General features: G+C 39.1%; 1 protein-coding gene across 1 annotated transcript in view; it reads left to right on the forward strand.

Annotated features, from left to right (window-relative positions):
• The window catches only part of pth2ra (parathyroid hormone 2 receptor a), a 149646-nt gene that overhangs the window by 31819 nt on the left and 95427 nt on the right, over positions 1-22400 (forward strand). Inside the window, exons 3-4 of the mRNA XM_030124038.1 lie at positions 7402-7512; positions 11774-11895. Coding sequence (XP_029979898.1) covers positions 7402-7512; positions 11774-11895 — 233 coding nt within the window. The remainder of the gene's footprint in view (positions 1-7401; positions 7513-11773; positions 11896-22400) is intronic.

Here is a 22400-nt window from a genome sequence, read left to right on the forward strand (position 1 = left end):
ACACAAGCTGGGAGGCCCGTTAGAAGAGCACTGCACTTCATCGAGATAATGTGCAAAAAAAACCCCTTCTTGTCTAACAAATAACAATTGATTTACACTCAAACATGTTAGTGCAGATCAGGTTTATCAAGAACAGCAAAGTTATAGTAATGGTCTGAATGTGAGGATATGAGATGATGCGTAAGTGTCCACTGTGTTGGCTGATATGGAACTAAAACAACTGAACCCATTAATATACAAGAGAACAGCTGGAGAACTGTCCACTGGAGTGACCTATGCATGAAAGGGTTAACGAAAACTAACGAAATGACGAAAACTAGAATTGTAAAAACATTTTGGTTAACTGAAATAAATAAAAACTATATTTAAAAGTAAAAATGATAACTAACTGAAACTGTATTGTGTGTTTACGAAACTAACTAAAACGTATAAAAATTATGAAAAAAATTCCCTTTGTTTTCGTCTTTGTCAATGTCGGATTGTTACAAAATCAATTTATTTTGCTCTAGTAATTTTAGCTGCTGGCACCGTGTGATATTTAACGGTCCGTCACTTGTGGTTTCCAGTCGTCTTCTGGTCCCCACTCTACCTGGAAACATGGAGACTAAAGTTGGGAGAAAGCAGCAGAGTCCTGTCTGGGATTTATTAGAATATGACGACAGAGAAGAAGAGAAAAGATATAACAAAACTAAAATTGATACTAAAACTAAGCATTTACAAAAAAAAAAAAGAAAGAAAACTAATAAAAACTATCAAACCTGCTCTAAAAACGAATTCAGACTAACTGAATTAGAGAAAAAAAGTCAAAACTAAACTATAATGAAAAATCCAAAACTATTAGAACCTTGCACGGCACCCTTTTATGCAGCCCAGTTGTAACCCTTCTGGGGCCCACATGCTGGATGGGATGTGCTATGCCATTCAAAACTTATATTTCATTAGTACCCATTTAGGGGATACTGTTTGACTGACGTTCTTTTCACTGATTGCTTATGTGATGTGTTCAGGGACAGGGTTCCATTCATGCATGGCTCTGAACATTACAGATCTCTGGACGTAATTGGTCTTTATCCTTGGCAGAGTAAAATTACCCACAGCTGTGTCTGCTAAAGTAGTTATGATTGACAGAGCTGTAATAGAATTTCTGGTACAAAACATGCAGAGTCTTTGTAATGGACACATTCCTATAATAATAACAGTGAATAAAGCAGCTTGTCTCATACCATTAACGAGCCCAGACTTTTATGCATAACAATAATATTCATAACAAAGGACCAAATGTGCTGCTATGTTTAGTCTTTTTTGTAGTTTGGCCATTGGGTGTGCTGTGTCATTAGACCTAATCACTGGCCAGTAGTTAAGACTTGATAAAATTAAAGTATCAGTTGCTTTTTGTGTCAGCCATGTTTTGAATCTTCTTATTACAGAAATGCCACTTCTCATTTTATTTATTATTTTGTAAATATGTGTTTTTTTCGAGACAATGTGTTATTATCAGTATTACCAGCAGCTTAGTTTCATGGACCTGGGTAATGCCAGTATGTTTTCTTTTCAGATTTAACTGTGGGTCTTAGCTAATGTTCTGCTTTGAACCAAATATTCTCATAATTCCTACTTTAAAAGTGTACATAACTCACATGTGTTAAGTGCACAAGTACACAACTGAGTCATCTGCATACATCCGTACTGTAGCCTTGTTCAGCACTAATCATCATTTGTAAAAAATGGTAAATAACATAGCCCCGGCCACTGCCCTGAGACACTTTGCAAGTTACTGTTTTTTCTTTTCTTTTTTTTTTTGTTCTTTATTTTTTATTGTTTTAATATAAGTCACAAAACAAACAGAAATGGTCACAGGTACATTCAGACATTTACGTACTGTTTACTGTCCACAGATTGAATGAAAAAGTCCCATTTTTTCCAGGACTTTACAGCCTTGTGCTGTTGTAGGCGGAGCTTGTATGTCATCATTTCCATTAAATGGATTTGGTTGATAATTTTTATCACCAAGGAGATTGAGGAAGGGTCCTTTTTTAGCCAATATTTGGTGATGGCTTTTTTTTTTTTTTTGCCTGCGGCAAACATTATTCTAAATAGATATATATCACTTTTACTTAATTCCTCTGGGGGAATGCTAAAAAACAAAGTAACCAATGACATATCAAAATGAACACCAAAAACTGAATACATCAGTTGAGTCATCTCTCCCCAAAAGCCGACAACACCAGGACAGGAGCAGAATACATGTGCTTGGTCTGCCTCCAGTGAACCGCACTCCCTCCAGCAGGAAAAATGAACTCCAGAAAAATGTGATTTTCGTGCAGGTGTAATAAAGAAACAGGTCAGACATTTCCAACAAAAATCCCTCCATGACAGTGAGTTTGTAGAACAGTTTTGAGATTTCCATCTCTCTGACCAGATCTCCTTTGGTATTTCCTCATGCAGGTGCCTCTCCCATTGATTTTTTGCGTGAAAATATATCTCATTGTCTTTTGAATTCAAAGCTATATAAATTTTACCAGTGATGTTTTTGTTACTGGAACCTTTATAAGCATCCACCAGTATTTGAATTAGGTGAGAGGGAGTCTGTTATAGCAAGTTACTGGTTTTTGTAATAAAAACCTAGCAGTTGAAGAAAACAATTTGTCTCCTGTTTGAGAGATAGTTCTTAAGCTACGACAGTGAAGAAAAATTAAATCTGAAACATTCTAGTTTTTCAGTTGAAAGGCGTGGTCAGTAATATCAAATGCACCACTGAAATCAAGCAAAACAGCACCAATTATTTTTTGGTTTAATTATGGGTTTCCCTTTGCCACTTATCTGCCAGCTGAGTTGGGAATGGCAAGAATGGACACAAATACTACCTGCAAAAGTGGCTTCTTCATTTCAGATTGAAAACATGCTTCTGTTCCAACATCATGATTTCATTAACCTCCTCAGACCCAGGAAATGTCAGTAAAGTACCAGCTTTTTTTTTTTTTTTGTATTAAATAAGTGCCTATATTGGAAATATCATGATGCAACAGTTTTTTTCAGATGCAGTTTTTAAAATTTTTATGGAATGTCCTTTGTGGTGGACAGTTTTCTTTTCTTTTTTTGTATGAAGTTGTGAAACTCTTGCCCACCAATGTGGACAGAAAACCCAGAGCTGGGTCTGAGGAGGTTAAAATCCAAGCAATGTGTTTATACTCACAAAATACGGAGAGAACAAAAACTGAAAATATTTTCTTTTTTATTTTTGGGAGTTATAGGTATACACAGATTTTATTTAATTTCTAGAAAATACAGTATAGATTTAGACTTAGACAGACTTTATTGTCATTCAGATGTACACGCGTATACAGAATGAAATGTCACTGCATTTGCTCACTACAGTATAAAACTAGAAAAGCGCTCAGAGAGTGCAGAACTCTGCCAAGGCAGATCAGTGCCGCCCATCCCCGATCACCACCAAAATTTAATTGTTTGTTCCTTGTGCCAGTATCAACATTTCCTGAAATTTTCATCCAAATCTGTCCATAACTTTTAGAGTTGTCTTGCTCACAGACAGACAGACAGACAAACCAACACCGGCAAAAACAGAACCTCCTTGGTGGAGGTAATTACCGTAAATTCTGGACTATAAGCCGCTTCTTTTTTCCCACGCTTTAAACACTGCGGCTTATACGACGATTTTCCCTTATTGCCTGCCACACCCCAGGGGAGAATCTGTCTATTGTTACCAGGTATGCAGGAATGGATAACATTAACAACTTAACCAATATAAAGTTAATATTAACACACACAAAAGGGGAACTTTTAAGGAAAAATAGTAAACCTTCAAATGTTAATAGTTTCACAAATATACAAAACAAAACTCTGAATGAAAACTCCCAATAAAGCTCTCCAGAGACCGTCATAAATTTAAAGCATCTCAGAATTAATGCGCACATCATGCGTAATGTTAAATGAAAATGAAATTACAACAGACGTAATTACTTGTTTTTAATCTTTATGTTTTAAAAATAAATTAAAAGTCCTACTCTAACGAAAAACAAAAATTTGTTCACTTTCAAGTGTCTTTCAAGTCATTTTAAGTCTGTGAATCCACAGCCGGCGCAAAAGCAAGTCAATCCCGTATCGGCACGAATCCAAAGGAGACCCCGATAAATCCACCGACAAAAAAAAAAGAAAGAGAAAATGTGCTTTTATTACTATCCTTTAATTGCCTCGTTTTTTGTCTTTTGTTTTTTAATCATCATATTAACAACGAATCAACCTATAGATATGACAGCAGGCTCACACATATCAGACCCATTTACACACAGGGAAGAATTTCATTTGAACTCAAAGAAAACCTTTATCCAATTACCGTCCAGTTTTGATGCAATGAACAAAAAGGTTCCACTCGGTCCCATAGACTCCCATAGAAGCCAGGCTTCAACAGGGAAATGCACTGAGCACAGATCGTATGAGGAAACAGCGCAACGGGAATGGATGAGAAGTGAACAACATGGAGTCTGATGATTTGTGATAAAGCTGATTCTGAACCAACTCGTCTGTGAGATGAACGTGTTTTAACACGTGTAGTCAATGAAATGTCAACACAACCAAACAGATTTAACCATTTAATTTTGGTAATGACAGGGGAAGCCGGGCTTCTCTGTCAGTCTGTGAGAAATCACCACTGGTGGACACCTGCGGCTTATAAACCGGAGCGGCTTATACGTGTACAAAATGGATTTTCTTTCTAAAATTAGGGTCTGCGGCTTATATTCAGGTGCGGTCTATAGTCCGGAATTTACGGTACATATTGTTTTGGCTAATGTTTATTTATTTGGTTTATTTGATAGGGACAGATACAAAAGACATAGACCAACTGTAACACAGCAATCCCATGCATGCATCAAGGTGCTTATAGCAAAAGCTGATGTGCAGCACCGGTCCCTGGAAAGGCTTTTATGAAAAGTTAAAATACAGAAAGAAATGGAGAGACCATGACCTTTTACAAACAAAACTGTGGTATAGGAAAGAAAATAATCAGGTTAAAGCAAAGAAACAGATGAACATTATACAAGCATTAAACATGAGTACACTGCTGTTTCTGGCAAATCCATTTTTTTTGATAAGTTTTTTGAATGAACCTAAGCTTGTCAAAGATTTTATTTCAATGGAGAGTAGGTTCCACAGATTAGCTCCTTTCACGGTGAACGCAGACCGAGCAGAGGCAGTTTTTCTGTAGTCTCCATTTGAGGCTGCTCTGGTGACCCTGCCACGACTCTGCAGCCCACGCACACAGGCTCTCAGAGGCTTCAGTCCAGTGCACTAAGGCATCTACAAAGCAGTTTCACTATGTTCAAATTAATAAAATTGGTAAATGATGAAAGACTGTATTTAGATAAAAGGCTACAGTGATGAAATCTAATCGGCTTTTGGTACAAGACCTTCAGGGCCCTGTTGTAAAGGCGTTGGACTGGTTCAAGTATTTCCTGACTAGTTTGTGACCACACAGCGGCTGTGTAGCACAGGTGAGAGAGAAACATTGAGTTGAGGAAGAATTGTACACACTCATGAGTTAAACATTTCCTTATGAGCTTAAAGCAGTTAATGTTAGATCTGACACTTTTACACATTCTCTTGACATGGCTTTTAAAATTCAATTGCAAATCTGAAATAATTCCTAAATATTTCTCCTCTGACACCTGTTCAATGCTCTGCCCATTTATTTGGACCTGCACAGCTGCATTTGAAGCTTTTGTGATGGAGAAACACATACACTTAGTTTTCTTTGTGTTAAGGGTGAGACAGGAGTCCTGGAGCCAAGAGGAGACTCTGGTTCAGTTTGTCATTGACTACCATAGAGTCTTTCCCTGAAACATGAACAACGGTGTCATCAGCATACATCTGCAGATGGACTTCTGGACAAACCTCAGGAAGATTATTGATATACAAACTAAAGAGAATTGGACCCAGGATGGTTCCTTAAGGAATTCCTGTTTGAATTTCCTGGAAAGAGGATTTACAATTATTGACAACAGTTATTGTTACTTCTTAGTGCAGCTCTTGGTTTCATGATCAGATCTTTCATGGTTTTTGTCTTCATTTTGTGATTGTGAACCTTGTGCTCCTACATGATTAGTAAACTAACTGAAACTGAGGCCAACCTAGTTTTACAAATACGGGGGAACTGGAGAATAAAGCTACGACGGAGTATTAGGACCACAGAAGAAAAGAAAAACACTGGTCACTACAAATATGAAGTCATAAAATATTGATATAAAACCCACAATTTTATGAGAATAAAGTCGTAGTTATAAAAAAACCCTCATAATTAAAAAAAATGTCATTCATTTATGAGATTAAAGTCGTCATATTCCGACAATAAAGCCATAATATTACAAGAATAATGTGGTAATTTAAACCAGGTGGTGTAAATCTGCTAATTTCCCAGAATCCAGTGGTGCCCTGCTGGTCCACAGCAGTAGTATCTGTGTTGGACCAGGACTGGATCTGAACTAGACTCCGTAAATCTCCTCAGTCCCAGTAGATCATGCATATATTCACTGGGGTCAGTCCACGGTCTACTGGAAATGACCTTTGGATCAGCTGGTTCTGGGCTCTAGTTTTGGAGCCTTTGGATCAGCTGGTTCTGGGCCCTAGTTTTGGAGCCTATGGATCAGCTGGTTCTGGGCCCTAGTTTTGGAGCCTTTGGATCAGCTGGTTCTGGTCCTAGTTTTGGAACCTTTGGATCAGCTGGTTCTGGTCCTAGTTTTGGAACCTTTGGATCAGCTGGTTCTGGTCCTAGTTTTGGACCCTGGTTGTCAGTCCTGATGAAACCATGTATATTAGTTTCAGGTCCAAATAGCGCTGACCCCCTCCCCCCTGGATCAGGTCTGGATCCTCCATTTGTGTCCACATGTCAGTGTTCATGGACCACTTGTTCTTTGGTAGCTCATACAGATCCATGTCCAGTCCAACTGTCCTTCATTTAATTTCAGATTTCCCATGTTCCTTTGCTCTGGCTGTGTTTACTGCTATACTCCGTCATGTTGAGCAGGTTGGTTTAAGACACTCAGTCTGACTTAGAGGGGCGTGGCCCGGGGAGGAAGTGACATCACGTGCATACCTTCTATAGTACTCCTGTAGAACGTAGTGAGGATGGGTGGGGGCAGGTGGGCTCTCTTCATCCGTCTCAGGAAGTGCAGGTTTATACCAGCTTGTCCTTGAAATTTGGTTTGTAACCTCAGAAAATGACTTTAACCATGGTCGAACCGCAGTCAGCCTCAGTAAACATTAGCACATTACAGTGAAGCCAAGCTGACTTCTACTCACAGTGATGGTGAGGGTAATGGACCTCATTCCAAATGCATGAACTGACTCATGTGACACTCATGTGTTGACTTTCTCTCCCACTTGCTGCAGATGAGGTGTGCCCTCCAGACTGGGATGGCCTGGTTTGTTGGCCCCATGGCTCCCCTGGGCTGGTTACCAAGGTCCCCTGTCCTTCTTACATCTATGACTTCAATCACAAAGGTTAATAGTTTGTCCTTTTTCAACTATGGCACCATCAGCACACAGAGCTGAAGCAACGTAAGGAAATAGAGATGTTTGCACACATTTAGTTGCAAACCAAATTTTTGTCCTGGACTGGTGTAGGTAAATCCCAGTAGTGGACTCCATTTTTATCAGCTCCATACGTCCATGATAACAGCCAGTAAACAGATTTCTATGTAGGGGACTTTCCCTGTGAATATTTAGTGGATCTCTACTAACATCTACATGCACACTAACTACTGTTCGCTGGTGTAGTTCACCACCACATCACCAAATGACTGAGCACAAACAGACTCCGACATAAATTCATGTCAGCTTAGAAAACGTCATTGTGGAATGCTGAAAATGCTAATGTGCATACAAAAAGAATTTTTCACTATATCACAATTAAACATTGTTCAACCAAAAACCCTCTGTTTAAGTGCTGTAATGATAAGTGGTCTTCATATTTCTGTAATAACAGTTCACAGGTGTCAAACTCATTTTAGTTCAGGGGCCACATTCAGCCCAATATGATCTCAGGTGGGCCAGACCAGTAAAACAACAAGTGTTCAGAGAACGCAAACCTCCACCAAGCACCCTGAATGGTGTGCATGTGTGGATCGACTATTTCTTTAAAAAAAAAAAAAAAAAAAAAAAACTAAAGTCAACAGAGCGTAACAGAAGAGAAATGGAGCAGAACGATATTTCGTACAAAGTTGAAGCTTGGTACCAGTCATGTGTCTGTCAAATTAGATTCAATTTCAATCAATATTTGTTGAGTTCTAATTACCTCCGCCAAGGAGGTTATGTTTTTGCCAGGGTTTGTTTGTCTGTCTGTCTGTTTGTTTGTTTGTTTGTTTGTTTGTTTGTCTGTCCGTTAGTGTGCAACATAACTCAAAAAGTTATGGACAGATTTGGATGAAATTTTCAGGGTTTGTTGGAAATGGGATAAGGAAGAAATGATTAAATTTTGGTGGTGATCGGGGGTGGGGGGGCCCACGGGGGGGCCACTGATCAGCCTTGGCGGAGGTCTGCGCTCTCTGAGTGCATCTAGTTTTAAATGCGTGGTAAGTGGGATTTTCAGTGTTAAATGTAAATGTCCACAGAGTCCACATTCCACAGTGGATGTGGACAATTTTGTGCTAGATACAAGATATTGTTCTAAGCTACAGGTGGATCAAATTGGAGGCTAATCGGAGTCGTTTTGAATTTTTTTTTATGAATTTTCGAAAATTGCTCAATGATGACAGATAGGAAAATTGAAGATTTTGTGACCTTGCTGTGACCTTGAACTTTGGCCTACTTGGCCCAAAATGGAATGGGTTGGTCCCAGGGCCTAGGCCTATCTGTGGGGAAGATTTGGGAAAGATGGGTGGAAGAGTTTTCCCGTAAAGTTGCTAACAAACAAACAAACAAACAAACAAACAAACAAAACAAAGTGATCACAATACCTCCTAGCAGAGGTAATAACAGTGAAAAAAGTAAAATTAAATTACGATAATGTATACATCTACAAAAATCTGAATAACATGAACAACTGGGAACGTCTTAAGAAAAACAAGTCCAATTTTAACAATATTCTGCCTCAGATTATCAGTTTATCATTTACACATGTGCATTACAACTTACATTACAATTACAAATGCAGAAAACATTTAATAACAGGCAGAATATTGGTAAAATTGCATTTTCTTCTCTTAAGACATTTCAGGTTTTTCACATTTTTTGTAAATACAGTTTTTAATATAAACATTTTTGTGTAATTTTACTTTTTTACACTAAAACAAAGATAAAATTAGCTGTTTTCATTATTTATAGGTTTAATATGATAGTATTTTACTGGTCTGACCTGCTTGAGATCTAATTGGTCTGTATGTGGAATCTGAATTAAAGTGATTTTGACATCCTCGATTGTTAATATCTTCAGTGTTATTTTTGTATTTCACAAATCCATCCTACGGGATGGACTGGATCTTTTGGTGGGCTGGTTTTAGCCCCCGGGCCGCATGTTTGACACCTGTGCTCTAGAGCAGGGGTGTCAAACTTATTTGAGTTCAGGGGCCACATACAGACTAATATGATCTAAAGTGGACCGGACCAGTAAAATGATATAAATAATAGGATAAGAACTGATAAATAGTGTCAACTCCAAAGTTTTCTCGATGTTTTTGAGTGAAAAAGTCCAATTCTCTAATGAAAATGTTTACACCTACGAACTTTACTTGAACATAACATGAACAAATATGAACAACCTGAAAATTCTTTAGAAAAAAAGCGCAATGTTAACAATATTACACCTAAGTTCATCATTTACACGTGTCATCACAACTTAAAGATTTAGTAACAGGCAGAATATTGTTAAAATTCCACAGACTTCTCTTAAGATGTTTCAGATTGTTCATATTTGTTCAGGATATTCATATTTTTTTGTAAAAGGATAGTCTGTAAATGGAACTTTTTTTTTTTTTTTCTAATTTTACTTTTTTTTATTCTAAAACAAAGAGGAAAATTTGCAGTATTCATTATATATAAGTTATTATGATAATATTTTACTAGTCTGATCCACTTTAGATTGAATTGACCTAAAATGATTTTAACTTCATTGATTGTTAATATCTTCAGTGTAATCTCTGCATTTCACAAATCCAGACTGGATCCTTTGGCGGGCCAGATTTGGCCCCCGGGCCGCGTGTTTGACACCTGTGATCTAGAATGGGAATGATGGAGCATTTAGGGGCGGAGTCACCATCTTTGGAGGATGGCGTATGTTGTAATGGTAGAAGTCACTATCTTTTGTCATCCTGTTGAATTAAATAGACTGTGGCTGTCATTGTGTTCTAGTGTAATGTGGCCTGCTGCAATCTTAGCAACAGGACTTACAGAGGACTTTAATACGCTTTTTTTTTTTTTTTTAAATGCAATTAGAACAACTAACACAGAGCACATCTTCAGTTTGTACGCACATTGTTGAAGCATCTCAAATGCTGCATATAATTAAAATAATATATCATGATTACTGTAACTAGGACTGTAATCAGAAGTGTCAGTCAAGTCAGATTTAGCAGTTCAGTACAAAGCTGAATATTCATTCCTATTTATTCATTTATTTATTCCTTTTTTCATATGCAGTAATCTAACTGCGAGAACCTCAGTGGTGACTTCCAAATGTGGATGAAGCACCGCTCATGATGACACATTTCTGGTCCCTAATATGACCTATATCAGTGGTTTCCAACCTTTTTTGGCTCATGACCCCATTTTAACATCACAAATTTCTGGTGACCCCAGACATTCAAAATGGAGACACTTTTTAAACTAAAATTAATTTGTTTTTGATCACATAATAGTTTACTATACTATGTGGCAAATATACATTAATTTTAGAGGACATTTAGTCTAAAGAATGTATATTATTATGGATGGAGGCAGTAAATCCAGGTGTAGATTACTGCACAAAGGGAGAATTGGATTTTCCTTGGTCAGGATATGTACAGTCAGTCCAGTTTGGATTTACAAGGCTGACAATTAATACTGAACAAACCAGAACTGAAACTATGAATTATGAAAGAGCTGCAGCATCTGAAACTGACCACAATGAACATTTGACAGATAAACAGAATCACAGTGCTGCAGTTTCAGCTTCAGTTTGTCATGTCTCAACTCTCCATATATTTTTTATTAGGAAGTTTTTATTTTTATTTTTATCAATTACTAGAAATTTCAGGTGACCCCATTTGAATTTCAGGCGACCCCACATGGGGTCCCGACCCCAAGGTTGAAAAACACTGACCTATATGATAAATATTTTCTCAGTGTAGGTTGAAAAATCACCTGGTATTTTTAGCTTTGTCTTATACCTCAGGAATGATCTGTAGTTGAAGGTTCTCCATGTAAGTTTTGTGCTTACCTTACATTTATGTTGTTGGCTAATGCCACTTGTTGACATTAGCGGATTCAGTTTCGAAGCTATTGGTAGAAAGTGTTATATGCTGATGCTGCTGAAGAGTAGAAGAGAAGTTTGAGTGGTTCTTTTGGGAGGGAGTGCAATGATTTTTTGGGACAAAATCAATTCTTTACATAGAAATCAGTACACAGGCTGTTATAATGGATGTAGTCAACTGAGAAAGTTGTTGCCTTAGAAATGGTGTTTCCTAATGTTAAACAAACAGCTCAAACAAGTACATACAAATATTTCATTCTAAAATGAAAAAAAATATGGAGTTAATTCCTTGAATCATGTAAAATTATATTTCCACAGGACACGCCTATCGGAAGTGTGATGTTAACGGTTCTTGGGTGTTTGTGGACCACTGGAACAAAACATGGTCCAATTATTCGGAGTGCCTACGTTTTCTTCATCCCACTGATGAGGAACGAAGAGTAAGTATGATTGTGCAGCGCACAGCCTGAAAATGCACTGATCTGATCCAGGGTTGTACAAATTTCAGAATTTAATTAAATTCAGTGAATGAATTTGAATTGACTCCACCCACAGGATGTTGGATTGATTTAGAGAAATTCTGTCTTATCACATATCAGTGAGAATGTGATACTTGGAACGTACATTTTTCTTCCAAATGGAAGTACAGACACTAACATTAAGTATACATTCCCTTAATTTTGAAAAATTAGCAATATCCTCATTTCAAAGTAATCAAATGAAACTGTTAGGATTTTTCATGTTTGTTGATTGGAAGCTCCAAAGACGAGTTCAGGATGCACTTGGTGTCAGTCTAAGAATTTATTCTGATCACATGTGAAATATAAAAGACAGCGCTGGTCTCTCTGGACATGGGCTCCTGCAGGAACTCCAGTCAAAGAGCCCCGAGTACAGGGTTTGGTTGACAGTTATCTTCTTGGGTGACTCCACCCCGAACAATGGGTTGGACTTCAAAACGTCATCCGGCTCCGCCTTCTGATTGGACCTCACCTATTGACGTGGCTTGCCAACTGTCAGTTCATGTCTTGTTGCTGGGATGTGCTATGCAGTGTCATGACTGTTGTTTTAGATGTGTTTCTATTGGAATGCGAGGTCCTAGCTTCTGTAGCCACAACATCTTCAGTGAGCAGAACTGAGCCTGAATCTGATCAGTACTGGCACCCATGAGTTTACTGGGAGACAAGCTTCATCAGTAGAGAAATATGTGACATGTTAGAGCAGTTCAGAGCAAGACGTTTATTATTCTATAATTATTCTTCAAAACAATGTTTTGGTAAATGCAATTATCATTTATTAAACTACTTTGCAGGGTAACGCTGTTGCATCTAATGGTTGACAGCTCCTCAAATGTTTTGTCATTGAGGTGGCATTGTTCTGGTCTGAATATCTTGCCTTCAACACTAAATATCCTCTCAACAGGTTCAGAGGAAGCAGGTACAGCCAGATATTTATATACAAGGAGAACTAGGTTTGGGAAACTGTTTGGTTTTCTTTCCAGAACAATAAAGGATCAGCATCCTCAGCCAAACCTGGTGTGCTCAAGTAAACTGGGAGCTCATGTGAGACCGTGTCAATTGGGACAGCAGTTGTTTGAGTCTCCATGTAGGAAAAGAGTCTGGAGCGTTTCCTTGTTTGAGTACTACTGTCAGAAGTGGCACTAACTTTTGGACAGACAGACTCAACTTTTGCAGCGAGGAGATTTTTAATTATGATCTGTTCTTCACCATTACACCAGTCTAGTTTACATCTTGGATTAAGTGTTGCAGCCATCTGAAAGCATTCCATGTCCTCAAATTTTACTTGTCTTCTCTCAAGAGAGCTTTGTAAGGTCGACACCAACTTCTGGTTCCGAGTCCTCTTTGCATCTTTGATTGCATGTCTCAGTCCTCTAACACAAGGAATAACAGAGCTTGAAGTGACAGTTTTCTCTGCATGACAGCGGTCTGAGAGTTCCTCAAAAGCTTCTAACTAGACTTGTACTGACTACATTTTTTGGGCCAATCACAATTTCCAATTTGCAGGGTGCTTGGATGGCTGATGCTGATTTTGGCTGATTCAGATCTCATTTTTTCCAAACACAACACACAAGACATTGCAATGCAATGCAATGTCCCCTTAAACAAACGCCCTGCCCCCTCAAATGAAAGTTTCCGAAGGTAGGGAAAAGGAAAATGAGGTGCGCAACAGCGGGAGACTTAGAGGAATTAGTAAAGTGTCTTAAGTTTCACTTTCACTTTGTACAGTCATATGGTGTGTGCATACTCAGTGTGAGGTACATATGGCGTAGAACGCAACCCCCTGTGTAATCCCCCCTCCCCGGTGCCGCCTCCGTCAGCGACATGTTCAGAATCAGATTCAGAAAACTTTAATTTATCCCATACGGGCAATTCATTTGCAGCTTACCACAGACATCAGCCCACATCCAAAGTGCACTGTGACAAAAATAAATAAATCAGTGAACAAATACAGGATCATTGAAGGCAACTACGAATAAACTCATTTAAATAATCAACAATAAATAATAAATACCAATGCAGACTAAAAGACCCTATTGGTTCTGCTAACATAAAAAAAAAAATCATATAAAATGACTAAAATGGCTGCTGTCAGAGTTCACATGTTCCCCCCTCACATTCCTGATTGCTGCCTCATATATGACTATCTGAAACCGGCTCCTGGGTCTGGTTATGCAGCAACTGCAGGAATTTGACCTGCACTCAAAATCAGTCAATTTCAGACTGACCGGCTGGTCACAGGTCATGGCCATTCAATTTCCGAGCATGTCCAATTAGTCGGTGCAGGTCTAGTTCTAACACCTCACAAAATTCCTGAATGATTTTTAGCTTGTATGCTGAAAGCTGAATTGGTCAGTGGAGCTCAGCAAGGACATCATTTGGAACTTCAAGGACTGACCTCAGCATCTTCAACTGGCTATTCCAGACATTAGCAGGTTGAAGTTTGTGCATTCCCTCCAGGACCTTGGTAACATGGGTACATTTATGGCAAAAAGTGACAAGTTTCTGAACATTGCCCAGGAGACTTTTTTACTGAGCCAGTGTCATCTCAGGCATCACCCAGAACCAGTTGGAGTGTATGAGCAAAGTAAGATAGTCTCTCTGGTGTAAAGTGCATCATCTCCTCTTCTACATTGACCAGTTCTAGATCACAGGTGTCATCCTCCTCATCCTGACTCTCCCTCAGTGTGTTCAAATTACAGGCCCATTTTGTTGCATATGTTGAGATAAGTCTGGGAATGCAAGACTAAAGTCTGTCTCTCTTTCTCTTGCTTTAACCCTCTCTCTTTAACCCCAGTTGGTCAAAGTAGATGATCGTCCTCCAGAGTTGGGGTGTGCTCCAGGTTTCTGCCTGTTAAAAGGAAGTTCTATTTCATCCCTACTGACCACCAGAGGCGGTGCTTCAAGCACTGAATGATCATTCTTGCGCATGCTCAGGTCGAGTATTAATGACAACAAAATTGCCTGCGACCTCCCGGTGGCCCGCGTGAGTGTATATAGTCACGTGACATTGGAAGCTCAGTCCCTTTTTTCTTCTCGTGCACAGGTTAACTGAGTGCATGAGTGGTTGTGCTAGCTGTTAGCTCGTATACACACCACTGCTTCTCTCACGGCTTGCTGCTAGTAGTCTTGTGACTGGCTTACGATCGGAGCTGTGGACGAGTCTCGCCCTCCAGGGGCTGCGCAAGCTGAATCCATTTACACCAGATTGACAACTGGTAAGTTTTGTTTTGTAACATTATAGCTCCGTTGCGGCTCGGCCACTCAGCATTTTCTGTTACATCTGTACAACCGCGTTCGGCTTGTTACAGCTTTTCTAATTAACTGAGCGACCGTGTTTAGTGTCTGCTACAGTGTTTATGTTATTGGCCCCCGTGCTTGGTGTTGTGCCTGTTTACTTGTTAACAGTTCGTCTTTGTTATGTGTTATATCGACAGTAGAGCTTATGTTCTCCCTAATTTGCCATGTTTATTTTGATTTCAATGTTTTATTTTGTCTCACTAGTGGCGTTTTCTGCTTGACCTAAGTCCTACGCGCTGACTGCTAGCCGGGGTCAGTATTCAGCTGAGTCACCAGTGGCATTTCCTGTTCGACCTGACTCGATCTAGCTGCTTATTGGTTTGTTATGTTTTTTTGCATAGTGCTCGAAAATTTGTGTTGCTCAGCCTATTTGGCCCCGCTCCAACCTGAGGATGGGCCTGATTTGTGCCCCTCCTGCCTTGGGGTGGAGCATCTCAGTGAGACGTTCTCCGAGAACGCATGTTCCAATTGTAGTGTTATGCCCCAGGCAGTATGGCTAGCTCATTTAGCTACATTGGAGCAGCCTACTGACTGCACAGTTGCTATGCAGCTGAGACAATGGCTGCCAGGACAGTCAACATGCCTGAAGCGGCCAGCTGCACAGGCATACTCGGTGCTCAAGAAGAGAGCCAGACGGGACAACACTGGGGGGTTGTCCACATGGATGGGTCAACTCACATCTGAGTTGGCCCAAATGAAAACCCTCCTCCAGTCTTTCCAAGAGGATGCTGGCCACAGCATAGCTCGTCCTCCTGAACAGGATACAGCCTCGGTCTGGGATGAAGATGCTATTTCGGTCACAGCTTCAGGTACCCACTTCTGCGAGAGCTTCCCAGAGTCGAGCTCCCGAGTTTCTGGTTCCAACTCCAATGCCTCCATCTGCTCTCAGGGAGGCGGAGAGGAGTCAGTGACAGTGGCGATCAGAACAGCTCTCGTCCACTTGCTGTCGGATGCTCCACAGGCCTGACCTGCTCCTTCTAGCACTTTCTTCCGGCACCATAATACTGGACCAACCTTGGTAGTCCCTCCTTCAGAGGAGTATGCAAAGGAGTTACATGTCTGTTGGACAGATACTAAAGGCGTTTTCGCAACTAACGACTGGTGGCAAGGCCCTGGCTGCCATGCAGGAGGCATCCAAGTTTGGTTTGGGTCATATGCCAGTGGTGGAACCAGGCATTGCCTCTCTTATTGTTCCTCTTGATCAGGTTCTGAGGTCTAATGCTTGACCGCAGTGTTGTGTCATGGATGACCTGCTCTGCAGGGCCTATGACTGGGGAGCCCGTATAGGCCGAATTGGGAACTCCCTCTCCCATTTGATGTTGGGCCTATCTTCCTCCTTGGACTCAGTTCCAGTGGATCAGTTAGTGCAGAGCTTGGTAGATGCGTCCCTACAGGCATTTTCTTTTATGACAAAAGAGCGTGGACGCATGTTCTCTACGCTGGTCCAGGCTCGGCGCCAGGTCTGGCTGGCACAGTCGCCACTAAATGAGCCCTGATGGTTTGATTTGTTTTGACTGAAAGCAGCACCTGTTTTTCTGGTGATTTTTTCCTGTGCACATTTATCTTTTTCATCCCTTTGTCAGTTCCAAACCTGACTCATTGCCGTATTGAGACAGTTTTAGTTACTCCAGTTTTCCTCTCAGTCTTGCCATTTTCTTGTCCCACACATGGACTTTCTAGTGAACACACAATAGGCACTGTGTTCATCTTCCTCAAACTTTACAGAAATGTCATATTCATGTTGTTGTCCTCGACTCTGCAGTAAACTGCTCACAGTTTCATAGAATCTGAGTCTGTTTACAACAAACAAAAGACTATGTTCATCATGTTGCCATGGTCCTCATTGCTGATGCTAAACAAGTTGGACTGGACGCTGTGATGGAATCTTTATCAGGTCGCTGCTGTTGGACGCTTTAATCGGACACAGTTTACCATAATGACAAATGTCCATTCACCCAGTTTGCATAAGTTAAACTGGTTTAAGCTCCTACTTCAGCAAAACCAGAATGATCAACAGCGCCACTCCAATAGAATAACAGTTGTATAAATCTCTCAGCTGCTCCATAGCACCAAACATTTTAATAAGTGATCACTGCAGACTGTCCCACAGGCTGATCAGCTAACACAGAACCTTCTTCCTGTATTCATTCCTTTCCTCCACCCCACACACTTCTGGCCATTAAGAAGCGGGGTTATCTGCAGTCCATTTTGGTTTACTTGGATTATTCACCATGTGAATTGACTGAAGAAATGGGGAAATGCTGTAAACTCATCAAATGATTTGGACCAGAGCAAAAAACCAAAAACAAACTGGAAGTGAAAATGTGAAAATGGAGTATAAAAGAAGCTGCTTTCCTGAACTAAATGAATTCAGCTGAGATGGGTATAAAGCAAACACACTGATTTAAACATGGAGCAATCAGAGCTGAAAATGAATCAAGGAACTTGAGGTGATGCGGGTGTTCAATTTCAGGGTGTTCTCAGATGCAAAGGTATCGGATGAGCGTACGAGATATCTGAGTGATGGAAATAAACTGAACTGAAATTACACAGGGTCAAATTTGCATTTTACCAAACAACAGTAGTTCTTGAAATTAAGATGATTGTTTGTGATGTTGATTCTGATGTGAAAAATCCCATTACCGTTTCCCACCCAGCACCTCTACCTGTTTTCTAAAAAGCATTATACTAATAAGCAGTGTTGTGACAGTCCACGTACAGTTTCCCTCAAACCGCAAATAAAGCAATTTATGTCTTCATAGACAGTTTGGCTGCCAGAGGAGTAAACACTTAACCAGTGCCTATTTTACCATCACTTGCTTAAATCTTGTAGGAATAATGAAATTGAATTAATCAGTGTTTGGGGAACCATTTTGGACACCACCTAACCCAAAAAGTAAAATCAAACTTTTGGATGTGTCTGCCATCACTTTTCCATGTTTATGTGCACTCATATGGTAATGGTCCAAACATATAAAGATAAAGATTATTTACCATTTGTGCACTTATTCAGGTACATAGGAATTCCTGTGCAATGGTCTCTCAGAGTATAAACACAAAAGATATGTGAAGTTATCTACTGTTTTACATTTACATTTATGCATTTGGCAGACGCTTTTTTCCAAATCGACTTACAGGAAAAAACCAAAAACGAAAGAAAAATACAAGGATAGATTAAAAAAATAAAACAGCTGTACAATTAAAACAGTGTCGTACAGAAGAATAAAATGCAAAATAATAGACTAAAATACAAGAATAGATTCAAAAGACATAAAAGCAGCTGTACACTTAAAACAGTGACATAAAAATACCAAGTAAAAACAACAGAATAGACATGATAATACATGACAAATGGAATGTTTGAAAGTGCAAGGACAGGAGGTGTTCTCTGAAGAGCTGGGTCTTCAAGAGCTTCTTGAAGACAGGTAGGCACGCCCCTGTTCTGGTAGTGCTCAGTAGATTGTTCCATCAATGTGGAACGACCCATGAAAAGAGCCTGGATTGTCTTGTGCAAGGTTCAGGGACCACCAGACAACATTCCATAGACGACATGTCGGCTCCCAGAAAGTGTCTGGATTTTGTCTGTCTTTTCTGTTTTATTTTGTTAAGTTTCCCTCATGTGTCATGTCTGGTGTCTTTACTTCCCCTCCTTGATTGTTTCACCTGTGTCTGATTACCTGCCTCCGCCCTGATGTGTTCCACCTGTGTCTAATTGTCTTCCCGCCCTCTTGTGTATTTAAACCCTGTGTCTTCCCCTCTGTCTTTGCCAGTTTGTTTGCGCCCTCGTGTGCTTACTTACCAGCGTTTCTTGGATCCTGTCAGTCTGTCTGCCTGTTGTGACCCGTTTTGTCTACCGACCACCGATTCCGCCTGTTCCTGTTCTGCCTGCTCGTCTGTTGTGACCTGGTTCGTTTATCCGACTACCGATTCTGCCTAACCCCTGTGATACCTCAGCCTCCAACGTTTACCTTTGTGTTCGACCCATCGCCTGGATTACTGACCGTGAGTTTAGCCTGCTCCTCATGTCCCGTTGCTTTCTGTGTATGACCTGGTCTGTTTTTTGACATCCCTCTGTTTTATCCTAGTCGGGTTGCCGTTGGGATTTCTCCGGCTCGGCCACGCTGGCCGCCCGCTGACCCTGCTCACAGCCCAGAAGACTAGCCCAGAACCCAGTGTCTTCACAGATTTGTTTATTATTCTGTGTTGTACTCTAACCTTTGTGATTGTGTTCAATAAACACTCTCGACTTCACGTCAGTCTACTGGTCTTGCATTTGGGTTCAGCCTTTGTAGTAAGCCCGTTACAGTGTGGCGTGGTCGTGGGGCAACATAAGCTTTTATCAGCGCACCGAAGTAGGTAGGAGCAGATCCATGGAGAACTTTGTAGGCTAACATCAATGATTTCCATTTAATGGAAAACTTTTTTTTTTTTGGTGGTAGGACTTCCAAACCCCCACACAAGTGCCTACTTCTTCCACAAACTTGTATCCTAGAATCCAGAATCCAAACTACAATCTCTTGTGGATTTTGTAAATCCATCATTCACCCCATCTTCCTCCTCTGAAGGAGGAAAGGCAAAAAAAGCAGTGCATCTGTCAGTGAAAGTTCAAGTTTAATTGCAGAACAAGAACAGAAAAGAACAAGTAAAATAAATAGCACATTCTCTATTAATTTTTTACATTCTCTTTGATATATCCTGTTCACTCATGAATGTTTCTGTCTGTTTTTCTGCTCTTTGTTTGATGTATTTTACTGCTATAAACACTGCAGTTTCCACACGGTGGGATCAGTACCGCCTTGGAACTCAGTGTTGAATGCCCAAGGTGCACGAGTAAAAATCATGATGTACTTGGGTTTAGATTAAATTCAAAAGGACTTTGACATGTGTAAATCACCAAAGTAAACATTATTCCAGTTAGTATTGCAGACCAATTCCTTACATCTCATTTCGAGGTTGGTATAGAGCACAGGTGTCAAACATGTGGCCCGGGGGCCAAAACCGGCCCGCCAAAGGTTCCAATCTGGCCCCTGGGATGAATTTGCAAAGTGAGAAGAAGAGAACAGTCAAGGGCGTTAAACAGGAAAATAATAGCATTATAACCTAGAAATAATGACTCCAAATTGTCTTCTTGGTTTCATGTGAAAAAAATATGACATGATGCCGATAAATAATGGCAACACCAATTTTTTTTCTTTGATTTACTGCAAAGAACATTAAATTCTGATCTCCTTTAATAATAAGACGTCAATAACTTGAACTAATATGAACAATCTGAAATGTCTAAAGAAAAACAAGTGCAATTTTAACAATATACTGCCTGTTTTATGTCTTGGTAGATCTGATCTGTAATGCACATGGATTAATCATAAATTGAGGCAGAATATTGATCAGATTTTTTTTATTATTATTTCTTATTTTTCTTCAGAAATTTCAATTTTTTTCAGGTTATTCACATCTTTTTTGTTTGGATAGTTTGTAAAATGTAAATGTTTTCATAACTGAATGTTGTTTTTTGCATATAAAATATTTGGAGTTGTCATTTTTTATAGGTTACTCTGTTATTATTTTACTGGTCTGGCCCACTGGAGATCAAATTGAGCTGAATGTGGAACCTGAAAGAACATGAGTTTTACACCCCTGGTGTAGAGTTACTGATAACTGGATCAAGTCACGTGGTTATGTAGGGAGTCCCCGACTACATTTTATACTGTAATTCAAAAAATATTTAAGCTAGAGACATGAATAATACACCATTTTAAAGGTATTAACTAGTACTTGAAGCTCATAAAAAGAAACAAAAGATATAGTGAGAGCTTTTGCCATAAAAAAATTGAAAAACTGCATGGTTATGTAGGGAACAAAAATTAACATCTAAATTTTCCTTTTTTTCTAAACATTTTAAAAGTGCGGTTGAAAGTGTCTCCTAACTATGAAAATTTGCTGAGATGTTCTTCAAGGTGTACATTTTGATAAACCAAGGATGCATTTTTTATTTTTTAAATATAACTATGACTTATGGCAAGAGTTTTGAAGAATGGAATGGTTATGTAGGGAATTAGGAATTTTGGTTATGTAGGAAAAGAAAAGACAGGTATACAGTATCAGTGGTGTTTTGTAATGATGAAAGGGTGTATAAAAAGTCATAATAATATATTGAAAATAGAAAATTATATGATTGAGATTTCAAATTATAGCAGTGATAAGTTATGTTATTATTTATTCTTAGTGAACTTTCCGAGGGACTGAATTTAGTTCATATAAAAAATTCTGTAATTTTCTTGAAAATCCTTTTTTGGCAAACATTTTAATGGATTTAGAAACTTAAGATGTTATACTATTGAACTATAAAAAGTTTGAAATCATTATCTCAATTCTAATTTTTTGATTCAAAGTCAATAGGCGCGTGACTTGACCCAACTTTGCTTTCCAGCTCTGAAAAATGTACTGAAATATAGAGTTCAACAGGGATGAATGGGTTTCTTCACAGAGGCTCCGGTGTCACAGATGTCACTGTTTATCAAACACACACTTGACGTACAGTTGGGTAATAATTAGGGCTGTTAGAAAATATCGGTTCTGCAATATATCGCAATATTTCATTTCACAATACTGTATCAATATTAAAAGTACTGTATTGATATTTTTAGGTATTTATTCAGATGCAGATATTGTGGAGGTTCAATTTTGTTTTTTGGTTTTCTTTAATGTTTAGATGTTATTTATTATTATTTAACACTGTTGTATTAAATAATGGTTATTTGAAGCATCCTAAAAACACTTTTCACTGTCTGAGAGGCAGATGGTAGTTCCTCTTTTGGGATTGCACAAAAATAATGTTATGATTTTAATTATAAACTAATAGAATATGAAGATTTGAACAGGATCTTAAACTATAATGTCTGTAAAACATAGTTTAAGTTTTAACACAGGAACGTTTTATGACATAGCATTAGATCCTGTTCTGATCAAATGAAAATGTGTTTAGTATTTGTGCAGATTTTTGGTGTAATTCAATTCTTCCAGGAAATAATCATTTTAAAAAAGAAACAAACAAAAAATTGCCTATTTAACAGTATCATGATATATCGTGATATATGTGTGATTTGTATCATATCACCGTATTCTTGCCA

Source organism: Sphaeramia orbicularis, chromosome 21 (assembly GCF_902148855.1).
Source record: "Sphaeramia orbicularis chromosome 21, fSphaOr1.1, whole genome shotgun sequence".
Taxonomy (NCBI): Eukaryota; Metazoa; Chordata; class Actinopteri; order Kurtiformes; family Apogonidae; genus Sphaeramia; species Sphaeramia orbicularis.